This window comes from Ailuropoda melanoleuca, chromosome 15 (assembly GCF_002007445.2).
Source record: "Ailuropoda melanoleuca isolate Jingjing chromosome 15, ASM200744v2, whole genome shotgun sequence".
NCBI classification, from domain to species: Eukaryota; Metazoa; Chordata; class Mammalia; order Carnivora; family Ursidae; genus Ailuropoda; species Ailuropoda melanoleuca.
Genome location: NC_048232.1, coordinates 12,230,161 through 12,251,557, shown reverse-complemented (window position 1 = coordinate 12,251,557; position 21,397 = coordinate 12,230,161). Strand labels below are relative to the sequence as shown.

General features: G+C 40.8%; 1 protein-coding gene and 1 long non-coding RNA gene across 3 annotated transcripts in view; one reads left to right on the top strand and one right to left on the bottom strand.

Moving 5' to 3' along the window:
* Positions 1-622: 622 nt before the first annotated feature.
* Positions 623-21,151, bottom strand: LOC105240390. Of its 2 annotated transcripts, none has more exons than XR_004620678.1 (3): positions 21,132-21,151; positions 2,312-2,451; positions 623-832 (listed from the first exon to the last, which is right to left on the bottom strand). It is a non-coding gene; the product is annotated as an uncharacterized LOC105240390 (long non-coding RNA). The 2 variants fall into 2 exon arrangements; XR_859374.3 differs by lacking the exon at positions 21,132-21,151 and adding an exon at positions 9,515-9,670.
* BEND7 (BEN domain containing 7) overlaps positions 2,325-21,397 on the top strand; it is a 112,856-nt gene continuing 93,783 nt past the window's right edge. The window contains exons 1-2 of the mRNA XM_034643610.1: positions 2,325-2,451; positions 5,826-5,830. Of these exons, the coding sequence (XP_034499501.1) occupies positions 2,351-2,451; positions 5,826-5,830 (106 nt within the window). The 5' untranslated portion in view covers positions 2,325-2,350. The remainder of the gene's footprint in view (positions 2,452-5,825; positions 5,831-21,397) is intronic.

The window sequence follows — 21,397 nt, the reverse complement described above, 5'->3', positions numbered from 1 at the left end:
TTACCACTCTCCCAAACTTCATAGATTTTCATCATATCTGTTGTATCTACTTATGTTATAAACCCCATAATACTGTGTTATAAGCTGCATTATGCAATCATATGCTTTTTCAAGAAATTAAGAAAATGTGTACATGGGGTGCCCGATTGGCTTAGTTGGTGGAGCGTGCAATTCTTTTTTTTTTTTTGTAAAGATTTTATTTATTTATTTGACAGAGATAGAGACAGCCAGCGAGAGAGGGGAACACAAGCAGGGGGAGTGGGAGAGGAAGAAGCAGGCTTACAGCAGAGGAGCCTGATGTGGGGCTCGATCCCAGAACGCTGGGATCACGCCCTGAGCTGAAGGCAGACACTCAACCGCTGTGCCACCCAGGCACCCCGGAGCGTGCAATTCTTGATCTAGGGGTTATGAGTTCAAGCCCCACTTTGGGTATAGAAATTACTTAAAAATAAAATCTTAAAAAAAAGAAAAGAAAATGTGTACATTCTCTCATGTTTACTCAAATATTTATCATTTCCTGTGCTCTTTATTCCTTCCATTGAATCCAGGTTATCACCTGGTTCATTCTTCTTCCACTTGAAGAATTCCTTTAAGTATTTCTTATAGCACAACACACAAATTCTTAGCTTTTGTCCATCTGAAAACATCTTTATTTTTCTTCACTTTTGAAAGATAATTTTGTAGCATACAGAAGCTGGGTTGACAGCTTTACTTATTTCAGTACTTAAATGTGTTATTCAATCGTCGTCATCGGTTGGGTTTCCTAGGAGGTAGACTCAGGTGGAATTTAGCCAGCAGAATGCTTACTAAGGAATCTCCTTGGTATCAAAACCTGTGGAAAGGAGAAGGAAGCAAGAGTAGTCAGAAGGAAAAATTGAGCTCTAATGCATGTCCTATAGCAGCCTTAGCCAGCGCCTGGGGGAGATGTGGAGCAAGAATGGCCCTTCAGATTTGTCTTGCATTGGGCCAAGATGGTCAGGTCCTGCACTGATCAACCACTGGCTGTAGGTATCCCACGAAGAGGCTTGATCTTAAGTGAGTCAGTGCTCTACAGCCCAGGCAATCTCCCCGAAAAGGGCTGAAAACAGAAGGTTGTCTGCTGACAGCTCTCCTCCCAGCTGGGGCAACGGGTTTTTCCGCTGATGTGATCTGGGTGTGTATGACAGACTTCTGGTCTCCCCTGTTTCTCCTGAGAAGTCTGCCTTATTTGTATTATTGTTTCTAAGTAACATATAGGCTTTATTTTTCTCCTGCTTCCTTTTTCTTTATCTTTAGATTACAACAGTCTGTCACGTGCCTAGTGTTGTTTTCTTTGTATTTATTCTACTTGTGCTTCACTGACCTTGGATCCATTAGTGTTTTTACCAAATTGCTAAGTTTTCAGCCATTATTTCTTCAAATATTTTTTCTTCCCTATTCTCTTGGCTCTTTCTAGTATTCCGATCACATGTGTTAGACTCCTTGTATTTCAGAAACCATAGCTCTCTGAAAATCTATTCATGTTTCTTCTATCTTTTCTACGTTTTCCTGAATCTGAACAATTTCCATTTATCTGCTTTCAAATTCACTGATTCTTATGCATTCTCCAATCTGTCAAATATCTTCAAATAGTTGGTTTCTAATGTTTCCATCCAGGCTCTATCATTGTCTGTGGGAAGATTAGCCTCACTGAGCTACACTACCATTACTTGAAGACAAATTTCCCCATATTACTGTAGTGCTCCATACTGGAATCATACCTAAGCCCTGATTTGTCTATGTCAGTGTTGTAATTCATCTCCTTGCATCGGTGCTATGTTTAGGAAGGTTCATCCATCAGTCTGGAAACCCAAAGCTACTCTTTGCAGTCTAGCTATAAAGGTCTTTAATACAGGGAATTGGTGGCTTTTCCCCAAAAAAAGCCTTAAGGGAGTAATGGTTAGAGAAGCCACTACTGACCTTCTCAACTTGAAGCGCTCCAGCAGGTGGTTTTCAAAACTCACCTTGAAGTTTCCACGATTCTGGCTGCAACTGACTGGAGAATAATGAACTCTCCATTACTTTGGCTCAAGGATGCCTATCATCAATACGCCCTAGCCCGGGACCATACAACAAAGGGGAATCGAGCAAATGTAGCTCCTGGCTTCTCTTCAAAGCAAAGGAGACTTTAGAAGGGCTGGTGGTGATGCCAAGTTGACCACAGATAATTCGAACAGGGCATGTGACCGAAATTAGCCAAAGGCACAGGAGGGAAAGAGAGCTGCAGAGCTTCTGGAAAAAAATTGTTTGCAGATAAACTAAAAAAACAAAAAACCAAAACCCAAAGACTCACAAGAAGAATGGTCCCTCTTCTTACATTGGATTTTTTTTCATGAGATTCTTGGAACAGAAGCATTGGTCTCATGATCACGATGAAGAGCCAGCTGAGATGCAAGCAAATATGGAGTCTGAAGCCTGTCCAGTCTGGACTTCCTGTTGTGAGAATAAGTGTTACTATTTAAGATATTTTCAATTGGTTTATTTTGTTACTTGAAGAAGCTGTGGCACCTTATTTAGGTCATAGAGGTAATTCCCAGAAGAAACCATTTAAAGGGGTGAAAGTGGTAGCCTTTAAGGAGTAAGACTGGGGCTAATGGGATGTGGTACGGTGCACATTGGCTTTTATTCTATGTCTTGTGCTATTTAACACTGTAAAGAAGATATACACACTACTTGGATGAAAGAAATTAATTAGAAAAGAGACAATCTGACAACTCCTCTCCATCTCCACATCACAGTTTTCATGATTAACTCTGATCTTGGCAGCTAAATGCAACAGCTCTTCCCTGCTTTTACTGCAGGTGATCATCAGTTCTAGTTGCCTATTGAAGAGCTCCCTGAGTGAACCCCATCCTCATCCCCCTCAATCTACTGTCTGTCACCAAAATTACCATTCCAAAGGGCAAATATGATCATATCTCTCTCCTGCTTAAAATCCCTAATTGGCTTCATATTGTCTCTATAGGATAAAATGCAAATTCCATAATATGGCATCCAAGACTCTTCATGATCTGGCCCTTAATACTCTCTAATGTATATATTCTAGCTATTTTGAAAATCTTGCTTTTTCCACACTCAGACATCCATTCTTTTGGAGTTTCTTTGGTTCGGAACATCCTTCCTAAATAATCCACTTTCAGGTACCTGACTATGAAGATTTCTTACTCCTCCAGTTCTCCTATAGTCTCTCTTCCAGATGTGCTGTGGATACCTATAGCCTCCATCAGCACAAATTATACTATAGCTCAAAAACCACTTACCAGAAATTCTGAAATTGAGAAAATCTCTTAAAACTGAAATATTTTTTGGTAACTCATTTGGTGACAAAACCTGAATTGAACTACTTATATTTATAATCTCAATTTATTCCACTTTGTATTAACATTCTTCATTTTTGCTGCAGAAATATTAATGGGTTTCATTGCAGAGTGAAGCCTCAGACCCCACTGCCAATGGTACGTAACACAGCACCATTCTGAAAACGGCTACTGCGACATGCCTCATCCCACAAGTTCTTTCAGAACTTTTACCACTTATCAAGAGGGGAAGTCTATTCCCTCACTCCCCATGAAAATGGGAGTGATTTTATGAATAAAAGTATTGGAAGTGGCATTGCTTGACTTCCAAGGCTAGGTTGTAAAAGGTGATATGGCTTCTGCCTGTTTTCCTTTCCTCTCTCAAAATGCTTGTCCTTGGAACTCAGCCACCATGTTGTGAGAAAGCTCAGCCACATAGTAAGGCCACCTGTAGCTGTTCTAGCCCACAACCCCAGCCAAGGTCTCAATCACCAGTCATCATCAACAACCAACCAGCAGCAACTACCAGACATGAGAATGAGTACCTTCAGATGAGGCCTGTCCTAGGTACTCAAGTGCCCCCACCTGTTGGCTGAGTGGAGCAAAGACAAGCTGATGATGCCAAGCCTTGCCCCAAACACAGATTCATGAGAAAGACAAATGTTTTTGTTTAAAGGCACAAAATTTTAGCTAATATTCTGCAGCCACAGTGATTGGAATCTCCTACTACTACCTTGTAAAAATGTGAAATATTCTGAATTTTTTTAAAGATTTTATTTATTTATTTATTTGACACAGAGAGAGAGACAGAGGGAACACAAGCAGGGGGAGTGCAAGAGGAAGAAGCAGGCTCCCAGCAGAGCAGGGAGCCCGATGTGGGGCTCGATCCCAGGACCCGGGGCTCACGCTCTGAGCCGAAGGCAGACGCTTAACGACTGAGCCAACCAGGCGCCCCAAATATTCTGAGTTCTAAAACCCATCGAAGGTTTCAGATAAGATCTGCATACTAAAATCATGTTTGAATAAATATTTTTCTGTAGAATTAGAAGTTCTTTGAGGACAAGAACTAAGTTTTCCTTTTTTTTTTTTAATCTTGGTATTCTCAGAGCTACCATTTAAGATTGGGCAAGTCCTCAAGGCATGTCTTTAGAATTAATGTTGAATGTATAGATGAATGAACAAATACATAAACACAGTTCCAAACAAATGGTTATTTTGAAATAGTTTTTCAGTAGACTATCCTTTTATTCAACTTAAGCCATTGCTCAAAAATAATTTAGATACCTTATTTTTATAATTATTTTCAGTTTATGAACTATACAAAAAGTTTTGTCAATTTTCCTATGTTGTTTTTATCCAGAAGTGTTATCTTTTTTTTTAAGTTTTTTTTTTTAAGATTTATTTATTTTAGAGAGAGAGAGTACATGCAAGCAGTGCCAGGGGAGAGGGAGAGAGCAGCTCAAGCAGAGTGCAGAGCCCAGCACAGGGCTCAATCCCATGACCCTGAGATCATGACCTGAGCCAAAACCAAGAGTCAGATGCTTAACCCACTGAGCTGCTCAGGTGCCCCTAGAAGCGTTATCTATTATGATTATGTACTTCATCCATTAAAACATGTTCCAAATTAGCCTTGGCTCCTTCCAAAAGTCAAATGCATCCTTAAGGATGAAGGTTTTCCATTACTGAAGATAAGCAAAGTAATTTGACATAGACTCTGAAGGTTACGCCAAAACAGGAGATCCCAGTGTTTTTGAACAATGCAGCATTCAAACGCAATGCAATGTGTGGAAATGACACACAGATGCAAGGACTGCAGCATCCATGTTGACAACTACGGAAGAAAAATACATTAAATTGGAGTGTAAGTTCTACCTCGCGTGACCAAAACTTATAAGTTTATTTCTCTCATGATCATACGTCACACATACGTTATGTCACACATGTACTTAACTACATGAGGAAAGGGGACAAAGGTAGAGAGAAAATCCATTATGTCATAAAAACACGAATAGAGGGGCACCTGGGTGGCACAGCGGTTAAGCGTCTGCCTTCGGCTCAGGGCGTGATCCCGGCGTTATGGGATAGCCCCACATCGGGCTCTTCTGCTATGAGCCTGCTTCTTCCTCTCCCACTCCCCCCTGCTTGTGTTCCCTCTCTCGCTGGCTGTCTCTATCTCTGTCGAATAAATGAATAAAATCTTTAAAAAAAAAAAAACACGAATAGATACTGTTGATTTATTTTTTAATGTTCCTGTTGGGATGACGGTTTTAGCCCCTCCCATTGAACGTTATAATAAGGATGAAATCACGAGGTACGAGTTTTACGGTTTTGCCGCCCAGCAACTGTCCGATAAGAGGTTAATGGATCCTTACTGCCCTGCTTTATCCTCCCTCCCCATGTTGTGTAAATGGCAGAAGCTGGATTATATGTAGGCGTATTGATTTCAAGACCATTCACATTCAGAGGAAATCTCTGTGAAAGCGAGAGCCAGTAGATACAAATAATATTAACCATGGTCTCTCAAAAAATGCCAAGAGGGGGACGAATCTTACCAACCCACAGCACAACCTCCAATCTTTTCTTTCTCCTCTCTGGTGTTTCATGGAATCTGGCAGAAACACTGCCTCCAGACCTTCTTCTTTCCCGTCACATTCCTCTAAAATCCCTCTTTCTCGCTCTCTCCCATGCCCCTTCCACACACAGAGCACCCTGTTCTTTTTCTGCCTACCCCTCTCATCTTCTCAATCTGTTATTTTCTCATTGTGCTGCCTCCTGAGATCAATTGAACTGGCCTTGGCTGTATTAATGCCCTTCCTCATGCATTAACCTGGTCCCGTGCAATCCTGGGACCAGGGACATAGCACAGATGAAAAGAAACTCTCTTTTTCAAGGTGAGGAGGGGGAGAGGCTGTGAATCCTGAAATATGAATCTTTTTTCTTGTCATCCCAACATCTTACAAGCAGAATTCCATTTCACTAAACAGCAATAGTATGATGAGTGACCTGGACCAGATATACAGCATAAAGTACATGACCTGCCTATAGACTCTAGATGAACAGTTCAAGGACCACACACTCACTGGTATATATTGCTGCAGGCCTGCCTGGGTCTGGATACATTGCTATTGATTTAAATGGATGCGTAAACAGTGTCATGAGGAGCTATCTCATCCCTGGGGCTACCTTGTTCCTGGGGTCCCTCTCCTTTTACCAGGTACCTCAGGTACCACTTTTCTAGGCTTACAAGGGAGTTTAAAGCCCCAGAAATTACCAAAGACCTGATAATTAAAGCTAAGTATCCACTCCAATATCCCTCCCCCCTCTTTGGACTCTGAGCCCCAGAAGTTCTGGGGATTGAAGAATGGAGAAGCAGCAAAGCAGAAATTCCCATTTATGATAAAGTTGTGAAATAAAATACAATACACTGAATTAAGTCTGAATTTCACATAAATAACGAATAATTTCTTAGTGTGAGTTGGTCCCAAATATTGCATGGGGTATATTTACACTTAAAAAAAAAAAAGCATTCATTCTTTATGTGAAGTTCAAATTTAATTGGGCCCTCCTCTTTGAATTTTCCCCAGAGATCTGATAACCCTAATTTAGGACAATCAATGAGAAGAATATCAACCAGGAATGAATATGTTAGGCTTAAAAATGGGAATTCTTAGGTAGATACTGTCTCTTAAATTGCGCGTTAAAAATGGACCTACAGGGGCACCTGGGTGGCTCAGTTGGTTAAGCATCTGTCCTCGACTCAGGTCATGATCCCAGGTCATGATCCCAGGGTCCTTGGATTGAGCCCCGTATCGGGCTCCCTGCTCTGCAGGGGGCATGCTTCTCCCTTTACCTGCTGCTCTCCCTGCTTGTGCTCTCTATCAAATGAATAAGCAAAATATTTTTTTTTTAAATGTACCTCGAGGTGCCTAGGTGGCTCAGTCAGTTAAGAGTCTGCCTTCAGTTAGGGTCATGATCTCAGGGTCTTGGGATGGAGCCCCATGTCAGGCTCCCTGCTCAGCGGGGAGTCTGCTTCTCCCCCTGCTCCTACCCCTACTTGTGTGTGCTCTCTCTCTCTACACCCCAAAAATAAATGAATAAATAAATAATCTTTTTTAAAGAAGTACCTAAAACATCAAAATATTAAAAAAAAAAAAAGCAGTCTCTGAAAACAGCAGGATCAGACATAGTCTGGAGTAGTAAGATGTTTAAGTAGATGGAAATGTTTTATTGGTGTACCAGAGATAGAAACTAAGTGAGTTTGTCCTTAAAGCATACATGATACTATAGCCATGTGATAATTTACTTGTCAGCACAACTTGTACAGATGAGCTCAAAGCCTCTTCTTAGTTTCTGGAAAGGGGAGATGGGAATTGCAAAGCAAATTGCTTATAGGAACACATAAAAATCTGGAGGAAATCTGCATTGCCCAACTGAGAAGACAAATAGATCAAAGACACTACAGTAAAGTGTAACCATGCTGACCTGGAAAACTTACGGGTGAAGGGTAGGCATCGGCCAAAGTGCTCAAAAGCTCATAATGTTTTTGTCTTAAAAAACGCCAGTACAGACTGAGTCGAAAAATGAAGACTTTCAGAGATAAACACAGTCTAATCTGGTTTATTCTCACTTGCTTACCTTCAATGCTACTCATCCTTGTAAGAAAAGAGAAAGCAGTCTCAGCCTAATTATTTGGAGATTGAAACTAGTGCTGCGTGGCTTCACCGGGCTTGATCATTACTTTCAAAGCAAATACGGAATATTTTTACGTGTTATTTAAAACGCAATTATAAACTACTTCAATGAAATTAACAAAATTTACTAGAATTGTATAACATATTTACATGGATTATTGATTACTAATAATCAAGTTATGAAACCAGAGGATGTACCAGATCACCGACGTTTAATAGCAGACATCCAGTTTACTTGTTTTGCTTTGCTTTAACAACTACACATCTCCGTAAAGACATAGAGCTCATTCAAGCATTCTTTAGCAAAGATTCAACTACCCAGGATGCTGCAGACGCAAGGAGAGGCCCTTGGTTGGCTCCCATCGTAGGAGTGGACTGGGGCTTTGCGAGTTCTGGGGGCAGCAGTGGCCCGGGGGGTGGTGAGTGCAGAACCACTTCCCATGCCTGCAACTCTGTCCCTGTGGCCTGGGCAGCAGGGGGCTCATAGGGGGTAGGGCTCAATGAGGAGATTCAACCCACGTGAAAGCAGAGCACACCCCACCCCCAAGAACACAGCAGGGGATCAAGGAGGGCACTCAGGGTGTGAGTGAAACAGGATGAGGTTTAAGTGAAGGCACAGACAACAACAGGTAAGAGACTGTCCTGCGATGTCTTCTCTAACGAAGTCCAAAACTTAAGCTATTTTGCTGGAATATGACTTAAGAGTTGTGATGGTTGGGGCGCCTGGGTAGTGCAGTCGTTAAGCATCTGCCTTCAGCTCAGGGCGTGATCCCGGCGTTCTGGGATCGAGCCCCACATCAGGCTCCTCCGCTGGGAGCCTGCTTCTTCCTCTCCCATTCCCCCTGCTTGTGTTCCCTCTCTCGCTGGCTGTCTCTCTCTCTGTCAAATAAATAAATAAAATCTTAAAAAAAAAAAAGAGTTGTGATGGTTAATTTCATGCGTCAACCTGACTGGGACATGGGTGCTCAAATTAAATGTTATTTCTGGGTGTGCATGTGAAGGTGTTTCCAAATGAGATTACCACTTGACTAGGTGGCCCTGGTAAAGTAGATCATCCTCCCGAAGGGGGTGGGCATTATCTAAACCAATGAGGGGCTGAAGAAAACAAAAAGGCAGAAGGAGAAATTCGCCCCTTTGGCTTCCTCCCCGCCTGCTTGAGCTGGGACATCAGTCCTCTCCTGCCCTTGGACTGAGAGTCACAGCCTCCGCTCCTCTGGTTCTTTGGCCTTCAGACTCAGACTGAACTACACCATTGTCCTTCCTGGGTCTCCAGCTTCCAGAATCAGACTGTGGGACTGACTCCTTCGCCGCTGAGCCAATTCCTCAAAGGAATCTCTATATCTGTGTCTATATCTATATCCCCTGTTGATTCTGTTTCTCTGGAGAGCCCTGATTAATGTAAGAGTAAAAACAAGGCCATTAAACATCACGGAGGGAAATAAACTTAGACCCACCCAACCTAGCGACCTCTCCCTGCACATCCCCTCTCCCCAGCCCCTCATCACTCACCTATCTGAATTCCATTTCCCATTGTGCCTTCAGTGTTTGAGAAGTGATGGCCCATGTAAAAACAGCAGCTCTTTCTCATTTTAGCAGCTTACCAAACTGACACTCACTTAAGGCAGGAGCAGTCTCCAGAGAACTGTATTTCCTACATGGCCTAAAACCTAGAAGCAAGAGCATTGCACATAAGTAGGAGTTTCAGTGAATTAATGAATGCAATCTCCAAATTCCTAACATTTAAAAACACTAGTATTGTATTAATCTCAAAAACGAAACCAAATCAGATCACCCGGAGAGCATCCTGCCTTTACGGTTCTCCCCCAGATGCCCTGAGACTGAGAATGACCACGAGGTTGGGGAGTGAAAGGCAGACTGCATTCTCCCTAGCTATGGGTTTGGCACCCTTTACCAGCATCAAATTAGCCATAAGAAAAATGAATGACAGTCCTGTCAGCATGCTATACACTTTGGGAAAAGAACAAATGAAATCATATTGACAAAATACGTCTCCTTTTTCTCTAGAATTGTTCATTTGATCTTTATCCCAAAGCTTCTTTGACATGATTAACCAAAGACTGAAAACTGAAGATATGAGACACACAAAAGCCTATTAGATTATCTAGTCCATTTTTTAGGCCACATGTACAATTACGTGTTCCCCACAGAAATATTTTCTAGCGCTTTGTCTGCCCCTTTCCCAGTAGACTTCTCTGAATGTCTGAAAGTCTTTTCTGGGGAGCGCATTCCAGTGAGGCTCAGCTTAGACACCTGACAGTTTTTCTGAAGCTTCTATTTCAATTTGTCTTATTTAAATTTTGCCCCATTACTCCTACTTAGACCCTTTTCCCGTTACCATATTGTAGATAGTTTCCATATTCCTTTTTAGGCATAATTTAACCATGCTTCACACATTAACTTGAGTAGACAGTATATGGTATAAATTACACAAAACAGCGATGTGTGAAGACATTCTGTGGTGAATAAATTAAAGCATTAATTTCAGACATATCAAACTAACACTTTTTAAATTTGTGGTTCCTATAATTTTCAGACCTGTTTCTAAAGTCTCTGCAGTGGGGGAATTAAATGGAAGAGATTAGTCTCAAACTTCTCCTTTCATTTCATAGGTTGGAGATCAGCCATTCCCATGAATATTTAAAAGAGAATTTTTTTTTTTTTAAGAATTTAACACAAAGGTCCTAGTCAGATCTAAGGAGATGTTGCCATTCAGACATAAAGGTGAAAAAGATTAGGTTTAGCAACTCACCAGACATTGTCACCAACAATCCGGCAGTTAAAGAGAATTAAGGAAGAGGAATTTATTGCTCACAGAGTAGATGTGAAACTGGGTACAACCAATCTGAACTGATTGAAGAAGTACACGTGTTTATAGTATGAAGAGAAGATTTAAAAAACAGAAAACCTAACTCCAATGTAACCAAAATTCCTCTGTGTGAAAAGGAAAACTTTCCCAGCACAGGCTCTCCTGGGATCCTGGGGTTTCTGGTTTCCACAACTGATACAGAATCGCTGAATGGACAAGGATCTGGCACCAAAACACATACGCACAAGTACTTGTTAAGTAGTGAGACTTGAGAAGAATCAAGTTTATCCCCGTTCCCAGTTTTCGTTTTCACCGTAGTATTTACCACATTGATGTTATTTTTTAGTTTATTGTCTGTCTCCTCTGGCCCTTACCTAGAATCTAAGCTCCATGAGGACAGAAATTTTTTGCTTTCATCTCGTTCACTTCTGTATCCCCGGTGCCTAGAACACTGCCTGACCCACAGCAGGCAGTTAAGGATTGGTTAAAGGAACTCACTTATTTGGCACTGATTTCTCCATTTACGGAGTCAGACAGAAAAAGAGCATGCCTTTGTCTCTCCTAAAAAGAACCAGATCCAAAAAAAAAAATTGTTCTCCCACAGGAGGGAGTTTTTTAAGTTCTTGAAGGTAGGTTTTGAGATAGTATTATTCCTTAAAATACAAACTAGAAAGTATCGCAAATCTGACCATGTAATCAAAGGTACTAAAGATGAGGTTCCATGAGGACAGAGGCAGTATCACATTTTTCTCTCCGTACCAGCTCATGACACAGTCCTGGCCTGAGGAGTAAGTAAGATCCAGCTGGAATAGCTGACCTAGACTGTGCTAGCCACTGGTCTAAGCACTTACGTGCACTAATTCATTTACTTTTTCCAACAGTTCTACCTGGGAGCACGATTATTATCCCCAGTTCCCAGATGAAGAGCATCATAAGAGAATAAGTAACTGCCGGTTACCAAAGTGTTGTTTCTCAGCTCCAAACCCACCCTCCTTTGCCTGGTTTTGTGAGCTGGGACTGGCCAAATATCGTGTCAACAGAGGGCACCAGAGGGACACTGCAAGCTGCAGCCCCAGGAAGACCCTTCTCTACAGGCCCTGGCCCTCCATGTTTGTTCTTCGGCAGGAGAAAGCAGAAGGCAGCTTGGAAGGGTCCCAGCTGTACCTTGGGCCACACTGTCCTCCCTGATTGCTGCTTCTGCAGCACAGCTCTGGCCCTACCTTCTGGAAAGTCTTTTCCCACCAGCAGGCTTCATGTTCCCGAGGTACCCACAGCTTCTCTGAAGAAGACTGACTCCCAGCCTGGCCCTTAGTTCCTTTGGTGTCCCCTCTCCTCAGCCAAGAGGTAATGGCTGGCACACACCTTTTACTCCGGTAAGTAGCTAGCCCCCTTCTGGTAGTTAACAATTCTTTATATTAAATTATCCCTGGATAGAGTGTTGGAAGGGTACTCTATTATTTCAGACCCCAAATAGTCTAAGACTGTACCACTGGGAAGCAATCAAGCTGGGCTTCAAACCCAAAAAGTCTGATACAAGACGGACACACCAAACTACGATGCTCCACTCTCTCCAGTGTTTGGGATAGATTCCAGGTTAATTCCCCCCCAAAGCCTGGAACCTCTGAGGCTGCAAAAATGGGAATTGCAATACACGAGTAAAGTCCTGAATTGCATCTCCTCAAGGGCAACATGGATTAATACTACATGACCCTAAATCTTAATATTTCAAATCCCCCCCTTTTTTTTTAAAGATTTTATTTATTTATTTGTCAGAGAGAGAGAGAGAGAAAGCACAAGCAGGGGGAGCGGCAGGCAGAGGGAGAAGCAGGCTCCTTGCTGAGCAAGGAACCTGATGTGGGACTTGATCCCAGGGTCCTGAGATCATGCTCATGAGTCAAAAGCAGACACTTAACTGAGTGAGCCACCCAGGGCTCCCTCAAATCCCTTTCATATGCAGAATTTCACCACCAAACAACTCTGTGGAGTTGATAAGGCATATGTTATTATTCTGTATGTTATAGATAAAGAAACTGAGGCCCACAGATACTAAAATTTTGCACAAGTAGTTACACTCAAGTCTTCCAACTCCCAGCCAGAACTCTGTCTATAATATCACTATCTTGCCTTGAGGTTTAGTTACTCTAGAGTCAATTGGGCTGTGAGACTGAATAATGGATCTCCAAGAGATCCATGTTCTAATCCTTGAAGCCTGTCCACATAACCTTATATGGAAAAGGGAACTTTGCAGATGTGATTAAATTAACAAGAGAGAGGGAGTGATCCCAGATAATCACGGTTGCCCCTAAGTGCTATCATAAGAGTCCTCATAAGAGAGAGGCAGAGAGAGACTTCACACAGAGGAGAAGATGTGAAGACAGAGGCAAAGACGGGAATGACATGGCCACACTCCAAGGAATGCAAGTAGCCTCCAGAAGCTGGAAGAGAAAAAGCACAGAAAGAGATAAGGAAGAGATTCTCCTCTAGAACCTCTGTAGGGAGGTTGCTGACACCCTGACAATAGCCCAGGATTACTGGTTTCTAACTACTAGCCTCCAGAACTGTGAGAGATCAAATTTCTATCATTTTAAATCACCAAGTTTGCGGCAATGTCTTACAACAGCTTCAGGAAACTAATATACTGACAAATTCAAATTTAAGAGAAAAGTTTATACAGACAGAAAATAATTTCTAAACACGACATAAATAGTCTTATAAAATTAGCTTCATTAAAATGAAGGAGGCTGGGCACCTGGGTGGCTCAGTCGGTTAAGCGTGCGATTCTTGATTTTGCCTCAGGTCAGGATCTCAGGGTTGTGAGATCAAGCCCTGCTCCAGGCTTGCACTGAGCATGGAGGCTGCTTGAGATTGTCTCTTCCTCCCCCTCTACCCCCCCCCAAGTGAGTATGCTCACACTCACTCTCGATCTCTCTCTCTCTCTCACAAAAAAATAAATAAAATGAACGATGTTAAGAACATGCAGAATGGGGGTGCCTGGGTGGCTCAGTTGGTTAAGCATCTGCCTTCGGCTTAGGTCATAATCCCAGGGTCCTGGGATCAAGCCCTGCATCAGGCTCCCTGCTCAGTGCGGAGTCTGCTTCTCCCTCTCCCTCCGCCTCTCCCCCGCACTGGTGCTCCCTCTTGCTCCCTCTCTCTCTCTCTCTCAAATAAATAAAAATCTTTAAAAAAAATTGAGAATGAAAACTCAAGCTACATAGAAGATAAAATCTTCCAAAGTTGAAATAGGGAGAAATAGAAAATCTGAAAAGCCCAATTACTAGTAACAAAATTGAATTCGTAATGAAAAAACTCCCAACAAACAAAAGTCCAGGACAAGATGTTTTCACAGGTAAATTCAACCAAACATTTGAAGAAGAGTTAATATCTATTCTCTTCAAACTATTCCAAAAAATGGAGAGGAAGGAAAGCTTCCAAGTATTCTACAAGGCCAGCATTACCCTGATACCAAAACCCAGACAAAGACACTACAAAAAAAGAAAAAGAAAGAAAACTATAGGGGCGCCTGGGTGGCTCAGTCATTAAGCATCTTGATCAGTTCAGGGCAAGATCCCAGCTTTCTAGGATCGAGCCCCACAACAGGCTCCTCCACTGGGAGCCTGCTGCTTCCTCTCCCATTCCCCATGCTTGTGTTCCCTCTCTCACTGGCTGTGTCTCTCTCTCTGTCAAATAAAAATGAAAGAAAGAAAAGAAAGAAAAGAAAGAAAAGAAAGGAAAGAAAGGAAAGAAAGAAAGAAAGAAAGAAAGAAAGAAAGAAAGAAAGAAGAAAAAGAAAAAACTATAGGCCAATATCCCAAATGAACATTGGGATATTGAACAACAAAAGGATCATTCACCATGTTCAAGTGGAATTTATTCTGGGGATGCAAGGATGGTTCAGTATCTGCAAGTCAATCGACATGACATACCACATTAAGAAAATGAAGGATAAAAGTCATATGATCATCATAATAGATGTGGAAAAATCACTTGACAAAATTCAACATCCATTTGTGATGAATCTCAGAAAAGTGGGTTTTAAGGGAACACCTCAATATAATGAAGGCCATATGTGAAAAACCCACAGCTAACATCATACTCAACATTAAAAGCTGAAAGCTTTTCATTTAAGACAAGAATGTCCACTCCTTCACTTTTATTCAACACAGTACAGAAGTCCTAACCAGAGCAATCAGGGAAAAGAAAGAAAAAGGCATCTGAATTGGTAAGGAAGAAGTTAAACTGTCACTATTTGCAGATGACATGACACTGTACATATAAAACCCTGAAGACTCCACCAAAAAACTATCAGAAATAGTTACAGAACTTACAGAATTCATTAATAATTCCATAAAGTTGCAGGATACAAAACCAATACACAAAAATATATTGTGTTTCTATACACTAATAACAAAATAGCAGAAAAAGAAATTAAGAAAATAATTCCATTTACAATTACATCAAAAAGAATAAAATACCTAGGAATAAACTTAACCAAGGGGGGAAAGACCTGCACTCTGATAACTTTAATAAAACACTGATGAAAGAAACTAAAGATGACACAAATAAATGGAAAGATATTCCATGCTCATGGATTGAAAGAATTAATATTGTTAAAATGTCCATATTACCCAAAGCAATCTACAGATTCAGTGCAATCCCTATCAAAATACCAATAGCATTTTTCACAGAACTAGAACAGATAATACTAAAATTTGTATGGAACCACAAAAGATTCCAAATAGCCACAGCAATCTTAAGAAGGGCAAAGTTGGAGGCATCACAATCCCAGGCTTCAAGATATACTACAAAGCTATAGTAATCAAAACGGTATGGTACTGGCCTAAAAATAGACACATAGATCAATAGAACAGAACAGCAAGCTCAGAAATAAACCCACCCTTAATTGGTCAATTAATCTATGACAAAGGAAGCAAGAACATACAATAAGGAAAAGACAGTCTCTTCAACAAATGGTGTTGGGAAAATTGGACAGCTACATACAAAATAATGAAACTGGACCACTTTTGCACACCATCCACAACATAAAATGGATTAAAGACCTAAATGTGAGACCTGAGACTATGAACTCCTGTAAGAAAACAAAAGCAGTAACCTTTCTGCCATTGGCCTTAGCAACATTTTCCTAGATATATTTCCTCAGGCAAGGAAAACAAAAGCAAAATTAAACTATTGGTACTATACCAAAATAAAATTTACACAGGAAAGGAAACCAACTACAAAATGAAAAGGCAACCTACTGAACAGGAGAAAATATTTGCAAATGATACATCCAATAAGGGATTAATATCCAGAATACATAAAGTACACAACTCAACACACAAAAAACCAAATAATCCAATTTAAAAATCAGCAGAGGAACTGAATAGACATTTTTGCAAAGAAGACACACAGATGGCCAACAGACACATGAAAAGATGCTCAACATCACTGATCATCAGGGAAATGCAAATCAAAACCACAATGAAGTATCACCTCGCAGCTGTCAGAATGGCTGAAATAAAAAACACGAGAAACAACAAGTGTTGGTGAGGTTGTGGGAAAAAAGGAACACTTGTGAACTGTTGGTGAAAATGCAAATTGGTGCGGTATAGAGAACAGTACAGAGGTGCCTCAAAAAATTGAAAAAAGAGGCGCCTGGGTGGCGCAGCGGTTAAGCGTTTGCCTTCGGCTCAGGGCATGATCCCGGCATTATGGGATCGAGCCCCACATCAGGCTCNTGCCTGGGTGGCGCAGCGGTTAAGCGTTTGCCTTCGGCTCAGGGCATGATCCCGGCGTTATGGGATCGAGCCCCACATCAGGCTCTTCTGCTATGAGCCTGCTTCTTCCTCTCCCACTCCCCCTGCTTGTGTTCCCTCTCTCGCTGGCTGGTCTCTATCTCTGTCGAAAAAAAAAAAAAAAAATCTAAAAAAAAAAAAAATTGAAAAAAGAATTACAATATGAGGCAGTAATTCCACTACTGGGTATTCATCCAAAGAAAATGAAAATATAACTTGAAAAGACATATGCACTCCAATGTTTATTGCAGCATTACTTACAATAGCCGAGATATGGAAGCAACCCAAGTGTCCATCCGTAGATGAAAGGATAAAGAAGATGTGGTACAGATAAACCATGAAATATTACTCAGCCATAAAAAAGACATATCTTGCCATGTACAACAACACGCACGGACCTATAATGCTACATGAAATAAGTCAGAGAAAGACAAATAACATATGATTTCACTCGTGTGGAATTTAAAAAACAAACCAAAACGAGACAAATAAAAGAACAGACGCTTAAAAATAGAAAAGAAACTGGTGGTTGCCAGAGGAGAGGAGGGGGTGGGGAATGGGTGAAACACATAAAAGGAATTAAGAGCACACTTATCTTGATGAGCACTGAGTAATGTATAGAATTGTTAAATCATTATACTGTACATCTGAAATGAATGTAACACGGTATGTTAATATACTTCAATTAAAATAGAAAAGAGCAAATGTACAAGAATATCCATCAACAATAGAATGGATAAAAAACTGTGGTAGATTTAGATGATGAAATAACACACAGCAATGAAAAAGAGTGAACTGCCCCTACACCCAACAGGAACGAATCTAGCACCTAGAACGCTGACCAAAAGAAGCCTGACACAAAACAGCATATGCTATGATTCCACTCATATGAAGTTCAAGAACAGGCACATATTGAGGTATGGTGACAAAAGTTAGAACTGTGGTTTCCCTGGGGGATTATCTGGGAGGGAGGAGGGAACCACCAAGGAGCCTGCTGGTAGGCTGGAAATGTTCTAAATCTTCATCTGGGGGGAAGGGGTTTACATGGATGTATACTTAAGTAAAATGCATTGACGTGTACACTTCAGATTTATATTCTTTACCATATATGTTAGATGTTAATAAAAAAGAACATTAACTATTTATTTTAAAGAAATGACAGAAATGTAGCAAGGTTAATGCATCACATTTAAGATAATCAGAAAACCAGTATACCACTCCCAAGTTTCACGAAAAAAAAAGTTTTAGGATTTTCTTCATTTGCAAAATTGGAATAGTAATATCTACCAACATCATATAGCAACTAAGAGAATTAGGTAACGTATAAATATCTTTGCACTCCTATAAGAGAAGACCTATGTCAATATAAGGTAATATTTGTGGAGCATTCCAAGATATCATTTTCACTTAATCTCTTAGAAATGCTACTTCCATTCTTTGGAAATACGATAACTAAAACCCATAAAGTAAATGAAAGAGGAACCTTGAGTTAGGCCAGTAACAAATTGATAAATTGATAATTGGCACTAAAGTAGAGCTGCCAATTCTTTCCATGACCCTTCTGATGGGCAATTATCATTCAACTGAAAAGTTAACGTTTATCCTAATGTTAAATCTTACTGAAGGATTCCAAAATCTACCTAGGACAGCATTCTCAATTCCAGAGACTCCAATCAAATATTTACAACGTTTCAAGCCCAATAATACCATCCTGCTTATCTCCTTTTTGAGAGTTATTGATAAAACAGACAAGGTTGCAATCATCTCTATCTATATAAATAGAAATGGTTCAAATCATAGTTCCTTTAAATCAGAGCTGTCCAGTGTGGTAGCCAGTAGCCATGTGTGGCTATTGAGCACTTGAAACTTGGCTAATCTGAATTGATATGCCCTCTAAGTATAATATACACACCATTTTCAAAATTTTGTACAAAAAGAATGTAAAATATTAATATTTTTATATTGATTATATGTCAAAATGATAAGATTTCTAATATACTGGGTTAAATAAGGTATATTATGATGAATTTAGCCAGTTTCTTTTTAGTTTTTTTAATGTGGCTAATCGAAAACTTTAAATTTTATATATGGTTTGCATTATATTTCTATTGGACAGCAGAGATCTAAGTAAAGATGGAAATTTTCATAATGCTATTTCTCTCAAGACAGAGTTTTCACAAGAGTTTTAAGAATTAGGATGAAGTTTACTTAAATGTTTTCTGGCCAAATTACCTGTCTGTCAACAATTAAAATCTATATTTACAATCAACTGAGTTTTAGAATGGTCATACGATGTTTGGCCCCCATGAAGTCAGAATATTTAACCAGTTTTCCCTGAGCTTTAATACTATGTAAACCTGTAGTTCTAAAACTTTTCAGGGCTTTGTGCTGTTGAGGCAGAGAAACGACCTTAACAGATCTCTAACATGACTTTCCAGGATACCCCAACACAAAAGCTACATTCAATTCACCAAAAATGATACTGCTATGAACTGAATTCTGCTCCTTAAATTCATATGTCGAAGCCCTAATCCTCAATATGATGGTATTTCGAGGTGGGGGGCTTTGGGACGTAATTAGGTTTTAGATGAGGTCATGAGGATGGGGTGCTGATGATGGGATTAGTGTCCTTATAAGGAGAGGAAAAGATTAGAACTCTCTTTCTCTCTGAGATGCGAGGAGAGCCGCCTACAAGCCAGCCATCTACAAGCCAGCCGTCTACAAGCCAAAAAGAGAGCTCTCACCAGGAACTGAGCCTGCCAGACCTTCATCTGGGACTTCCAGTCTTCAGAACCGGGAGAAAATAAATTTCAATTGATTAAATCACCCAGTCTACTGTATTTTGTTATGGCAGCTCAAGCAACAAACACAGACACCCACTGCTTAAAGCAATCTTTTTTTATTAAATATCATAATTAATCTTTACCTAAGGCTATTTATGAATACATACTTTTTGTTATATAAAGACATAGTGATTTGCACAATGGGAAGAATAAAAGATAAATATTTGTTGATTTTCTCTATGTGTTAATAGGACAGGTCTGACCTATGGTCTCTGTAGACCAACTCAATCACAGACCACCTTTGTTGAGCTAGGAAAAATGGTTAAGGAAAATTATTACTATCTAAAAACATCGTTACTTCAAAATATTTCATTCTTAATTATAAAAAATATTTTCTTCAGTACACGGAACTCAGATTTCTATTCTAACTGAAAAAGCAAAGTTGTTCATCTCTCCCCTAGGGATTTGCTTCTTGGTGTGACACGTTCAATGATTTCACCAGAGTTTAAGCATAATAAAATCTCATTTTATGCTCCAAGGCAGGAACGATCCTAAATGTTCCACAACCAGTATAGTACACAACCTTGTGGCTTTTGGAATAACATTTAAGTAAACATCACGAAAAAGAAAGAAAGGATCTCAGCCTAGGGAACAAAATCTTATGTCTGTTTCTTTAGAAACATTCAAAACATCACCAGGTGTTTACTGCCTGGTTTTAAAGAAAGAAGGGGGGGGGCGGTGGGAGAGAATCAAATAACATAGTGGATTTAATCCCTTTTTATCACTTTAATGTCTTTTGCCAACTTTAGAGCTCCAAGGAGTCTAAGCGACTCCAAGAAAACTATACAAAATTTTGTGTGTCCTACATATATTTTCCCGGGAAAAGGACCCTGAGCTTTGAAGGTAATCTCCAAGGAAACAGTGATCCAAAAAAAGTCGAGAACGTTTAAGGGTTTGCTTAAGGGAAGTGAATGGCCATTTCTCCTCACTCGTTGCATACCACCTAAGACCTCAGAGCGCATACCAGGCCCTGCTTCCACTACTTGACTACCTTGTTCCTTGGTTTTGTTTCCTGGGATGTGTATGCTAGCTGCCTCCAACTTCCCCTTTCCTCAAAGTTGTCCTCTTCAGTGTATCTCAGAGTGGCTGTCTCCCTCCCCCTCTGAGGGCGACTCATGGTGAAAATATCACATTTATCAACATACCCTTTTCCCTTGTTCCTCACTACTCTTTTGGGGCCACCTGAGTTTGCCACCAGGCTGAATGCCTTGTCCATGTCTTTCCTCTCTTTGTATTTAGGTCTAGGAACGATTGGTTTGGTGAGGTACTCTTAAGCATGTCAGATTACAGTCCTGTACTGCCATTCCCAGGTGATATAAAATTCTCTTCCATTCCCATCCTAAAGAGGTTGTGAGGAGGAAATGGCGTGCTCCTAGCTCCCCAGAGAAGAATATTTTATAAAAGTAATAAAAGCATTCTGTTGCTGTCAATTATTTGGCACTATTACACCAAGTGGCAGAGTCCCTTGCACCTGCCTTGGCCATTTCTTCCCTAAGAGTCAGCTGAGCCATCAAGCACCCACTGACGTTGCACCCCTCACTCCTTCCATCCTCTCCAAGCCCCACATTCCAAGTTGTCTCCTTGAACGTAACTACGGATCTTTCTACAACCCTCTTTGTATTGAGGTAAAGAAGAATCGAAGCTTTTTTCTATATTCTTCTCACCAGTAAATTCTCAAATCTCCGTTTCCTTGCAGAGCGCAGAAGGGTAAGTTGTGTGTGTGTGTTTCCTAAAACTTGCATAAAGCCCGTGAGTGTGGCCCTCCGACATCCTGGATCTCAAGGCAAGGAGTGGGCTGGCCGGAGGGTCCCCGACACCCAGCACTACGTAAAACAAGCTCGGCCCCGGGGAGCGGCGGCGAGAGGCAGACGAGCTCGGGGCCCAGAGCCGGGCCCCCGACAGCAGCGCCCCGACCCCCCGACCCGCGCCC